This window comes from Nestor notabilis, unplaced genomic scaffold (genome assembly GCF_000696875.1).
Source record: "Nestor notabilis isolate BGI_N333 unplaced genomic scaffold, ASM69687v1 scaffold482, whole genome shotgun sequence".
Classification (NCBI taxonomy): Eukaryota; Metazoa; Chordata; class Aves; order Psittaciformes; family Psittacidae; genus Nestor; species Nestor notabilis.
This window is the reverse complement of record NW_009918519.1, coordinates 198,093-203,149: the sequence shown is the minus strand read 5'-3', so window position 1 is coordinate 203,149 and position 5,057 is coordinate 198,093. Positions and strand designations below refer to the sequence as shown.

At 36.9% G+C, this 5,057-nt stretch overlaps 1 protein-coding gene across 1 annotated transcript in view; it reads left to right on the top strand.

Moving 5' to 3' along the window:
* Positions 1-2,991: 2,991 nt before the first annotated feature.
* BEND5 (BEN domain containing 5) overlaps positions 2,992-5,057 on the top strand; it is a gene marked incomplete at its 5' end in the record, with an annotated part of 17,218 nt that continues 15,152 nt past the window's right edge. Inside the window, 2 exon segments of the mRNA XM_010009736.1 lie at positions 2,992-3,125; positions 4,847-5,057. The exon segment at positions 4,847-5,057 is cut by the window's right edge and continues 192 nt beyond it. Coding sequence (XP_010008038.1) covers positions 2,992-3,125; positions 4,847-5,057 — 345 coding nt within the window.

Below are 5,057 nucleotides of genomic sequence, written 5' to 3'. Positions count from 1 at the left end.
CTCTGTCTCCCTCCCACCTCTTCCCAAATTCCGTTAATATTTACAGAACAAGAGCCAGTACTCCATCATTAGCCTCAAGTTCAGAATGAGATTTTTCTGGCTCTATCAGCAGCTGATGCAGAAGATAACAGAGGTTAGAAATGCACTTTAAAAAAAAAAAAAGAAAGAAAAACAAAAGGCCTTTTCATATCCAGCACACTGGACAAATTGTGTTAGGTATAAATAGGCCTACAAAGACCAGAGCACATGTAAGAAAATATTGTATGTATTGTTGGAAGGCAGAGGAACATGAAATTATTGTTCATGGACTAAATTGAGCATGTGCATTTGACTCCTGAGCTTCTCCTTATATAAACTCATTTTCACCATTGTTTCTTTACATTTTATGTGGGGAGAAAAGAGTTCCTTCCTTCAACTTACTGGTTCATTTACAGGAGAAGCAGTAAAATCAGAAAGTCAAATGAAGAGATTTGCCAAACACGAAAGAGAGCCATGCTAATAGTTGCACACCACTAATGTACAAACTAAGCATCTCTCAAGGAAGTATCTAAGCAAACTTTTACATTTAAACATAAATTTCATAGGTAAACTAAGAAATTGGGAGAGGAGTGGAGAGAATGAAGAATTCAGATGGTTTACATTGTTTTCTTTGACCCCAAACTAAGTATTTTCTTTAATTTCTGTTGTTCAGTGCACAAAATGGGTTCTCAACCTTTATAAATTGACTTAAAGAGCCAACATCAAAATATAAATATTTCTGGTTTTCCTAATTGTTTTTACTTTAATGTTGGTTTGTTTGTTGGAAAGTATTTGTTGACTTCCACTCTAGTCTGCACATGTTCTATGACCCCTTTTTATAAGTGTTTCAAGTCTTGCATTCCCCTGGCCATCAGGATGGCTGATACCCGTTTCCAGTTTGCATGAGGCTCTGGCTACTGGTGATCTCAGCTAGTTGCCAGCAGACAATTTTTTTTTAACTATGTGAAGTTATTGGATTGTGTCCATCCTGTTGTGAGGCCAAGGGTTATTTTGGAGCATGGAAACTGATCTGCATTCTTTAAATGTAGAAGGACTTCATCTGCATGTTCTATGGAACATGATTTGGCAAAGCAGTTTAGAGAAGCTGGCTCTGCAGGATGCATGTGCTGCTCTTCCTCTAAGGAATTGTGAGAACATACTTTAACAAAGGATTCTTCAGTCTATCAGATACCCCAAAATACAGTCACAGAAAAAGTTAGTTTGTTGTGTTTGGGTTTTTTCCCCATTCAGGGTGGATTTATTAATTCTTAAATTTTGGTCCTTCCAGGAAGATACCAATACCCACTAATCTGTCCTTTAGTTTGTAAATATGTAGGGGTTTTGCCTAGGAAGGGCTCTCTTATTCTCTGCTGTCAGAGTAGAATCGGATTATCTCACATTTCTGATGAACCTATGTTTTCCAGATAAATGAAAACGTGGGGTTTATTTTTCAGAACTGAAACAGTTGGGTTGCCTTTTTGTTTTACTGGGATAAGCATCCGTGATGCTCTGGGGAATGGAGAATGATCTAAAATAAGCCTAGCTGGGGTTTTTTTGTTGTTGTTTATCTGTTTCTTTTTGCATCTGTCTTAGTATTTATTGCTACCATCTGCATTTCATTTCAGGTTGTCTAATGTCTTATTCTACATGTTCTGTGCCTATTCTCTTTACATAGCCTTGGGCTGTAATATCAGCATTTGCCTACAAGAGATCCATTTCTATCTGTAACAAAATGAATTGCATTCATCTGTGTAATTCATTTCTAATGAATGCCTTGCTCCTCATTAAACAGTGATTTACCTTTGTTTCCCTTTTCTACACTGTCAACACTAACCATTTTGAGGTCCTGTGGAGAGATGCTAATTTGAGAAAGCAAAAGTCAGTGCAACTAAGCACTCACAAATGCCATCCTCATTGGCACTTTCAAAAATATTCATGGGATACTTTGTGAATGCAGGTGGATAAGACTCAAAATGTTTTCTTATTCATAAGCTTTCAATGTACAAAGAGAACACTTCAGAGTTTATATGTATTTCTCTTTGTCAATGTCTTCGACAGGTAGCCAAGCTTGTGAATCTTTTAAGACCTTGTTTGCTCTGCAAGAATTTTATGGATCACGTTTGGGGAGACAATACTCTTGATTCCCTGTCCCCTGTGCTGCTTTTCAGGAATACTAAAGTTCTTCAAACTTATTTTCAGAATAATGTTTTGAAGCACTTAATTTTGAGAAATGTTAAAATGTTTCAGACTTGAAAATATTTTACCTCATTTTTTTTGAGATTCAAAGAGTAATATAACCATTTATTGGCTTTGTGTGTATAGAGAAAAAGGATTAATACCATTAACTAATGAAATAGGGGTCGCATGGGAATTCTGTTATAGACTTGGTCCAGACAACTTTTCTGTAGTGCTCTTTCAACCTGTCCTGCAGCATCCCCTTTTCAAACCCTCCGCTTTGTAGAACAGCAGTATCTGCTGAGTGTGCAAATAGATCTGTACTGCTGACAGGTGATGGTTAGGGCATAGGATGAATTACTGAGTTTATTTTCTCTTTAAATCTAAGCAGAGTTTGAACTGAAGCAACGGATTATGAGTATGAAAATCCTGTTGGTAAACATAATTTAAAGCAATACAGATGATTTCTAGGCAGTTGTTTTATTTACAGCATCTTTAACTCTTAGTGATAATACAGGTTACTCATTGACACTTTTGATCACTCAACGTGAATTCAGCTTGGTGTTTTACAATAGTTATTCTTGTGTTTGGCCATATTGATCCCCTCTTGAAACTAGAATTGTCAGTGGGCATCAGTTGAGTTACTCCATGCCTTTAGTTCGATCATAGTATTATGAAGGGATTGAAGCATGGGAGGGTTGTTTTTTTTCTTTAACTGATCTCGCCTAAATTGTGTAGTATTTGGAAGTAAGAACACTGATTAATGTAACAACATTTTATTTTTAATATACATTTTAGAGGACAAAACTGACCTTGAGAACAGTGTGATGCAGAAGAAAATTAAAATCCCCAAACTCTCTCTCAATCACATAGAAGAAGCTGGGGAGGTTACAGATTATGGGGAAGAAGATGTGGAGCTTAGACACAGTAAGGTACTGAAGTTTTACCTTTTTTTTTAATTATTATTTATTTTATTATTATTTTTCCCTGAGTTTTTTTTCTTTACATTTTTTCCTTTTTTTCCTCTTTTTTTAATGTATTTTTTATTTCTTTGAAGTGCTTGGGGCATATACAGTTGTCATAGCTTAAGAATTCCAGGCCTGCTTTTAATCCCCTTAAAACATTGCATTTGGTGAAATTGGGTCAAATTGGGGGTTGGGGGTGGGTATGCAGGTTTTCAAAACCTGCTGTATGTGCAGTCAAATGTTTTCCTGTGTATACCATCTGCACAGTGTAATTGCTCTTCCACTTTGGCCCAGAATGCTTTAAAAGTCACCAGTTACACGAATGTCGAGCAGCTGCTCTCAGTGTCACTTGTGACCTATTGCATGCTGCTTGTTTGGAATTGGAAGGGGTGTGCTGAGAGTTCCCAACTACAGAAGTAGTGAGAACAGCAACTGACAGGACTGCATCCCTCCATTATAACTGCCAGTTATCTTTTTAGGTTCAGATGCCAGAAACCCACTATGTAAATGCATTTATTTCTTGATATCAAGTGATTTCTTTAAAAGTCTGCCAACCTTCAGAATAAAATACTGCTCTGTGGCTTCATGTGTTTTGCAGCTGTAGGAATGAGACTAGAACATTTCTTTATGGTGGGCCAGCATTTATTTTTATTTAATTATTTTATTTTTCTTTCAGAACATGCGTGGCACAGGCATAACATCAAATAATCTCATTTTTTGCCACATTACTCATGGATATTGTGGTATTGGAATTAATAGTGTCAGCTTCTTGTCTCTAACCTATGAGCTACATTTGATTGCCTTGCAGTTGCTTGGAAGTTCAAGTGCTTTTTCCATATTTGGCCAATAAAACTTAGTGACTTTTACTGCTACTGTCACATTTTAATGCCACTATCCAGACTCAGAAAAAAGGTGTGCTTTAATTTGTAGTGTTTGGGACTGAAGGTAAATTTATGCTGAGGGTTCAAAGGACATGAAGCCTCTGCAATGCAGTACTAATATAGAAGGAATCAGCTGATGAAGGAGATGAGGCTGGATGATAGGTTTCTGTGTCCAACTTCTGTGTTTTCAGTTCCCTTTCAGTGTTTGCTGATAGCGTTAACTCAGTCACTTGCATCAGGCAGTTGGGTGAATGTGCTAGAGGAATAGTCAGAGAAGGTTTTGTCTCCTCAAGTGTGGGAAGGACAAGCACTCTGCTCACAAAACAGCAGCTCTGTATGGTATGCCACTTTCATCTCTGATGTCATTACAGGTGACAAACATAGCACATAGTTGATTCTTTCTCTTGCTTATCAGAAAGTCAATTGCTGTCAGAAATCCAAATGTTAGAGATAAGTAAAACAGATCCAGATCCACTTTTTTTTTTTAAATTAGAGAACTTAATTACCTTTATATATGGAATCAAGTGACCTATATATACACTGAGCTTGCAATTGTTGCACAAATGCAGGAAGAAAGCCCTTTAACTGCCTCAGAAGTTTATATATGCATTTAGCTGAATTACATGTGCATGATACTAATGATGTATATCCACAAGAATCTGTTAGGCAAAACATTTTCGCAGGCAGACTTTGTCTTGCCTTTTTTTGAAAACAAGAATATTAAACAGTTCCCAAGTCTGAAGAATTTTGATTTTATTACATCTTACTGCTCTCCTAATTTATTTATTTTTTTATTGTAACATGCAGAGACAAGATGGGAGGAAACAAAGTGAAGGTACACACAAAAGCATTGAAGCGGTTGTTGCTCGCCTTGAAAAACAGAATGGGATGAGTCTCAGTAATACTTCCAGTCCTGAGGAGGCTTTTATGGAGTCTTCAGAAGGCATGAACAATATGGACGATGCTGTAGTTCCTCGGATCCTGTATGAAGAATTACTGAGGAGTTACCAACAGCAAC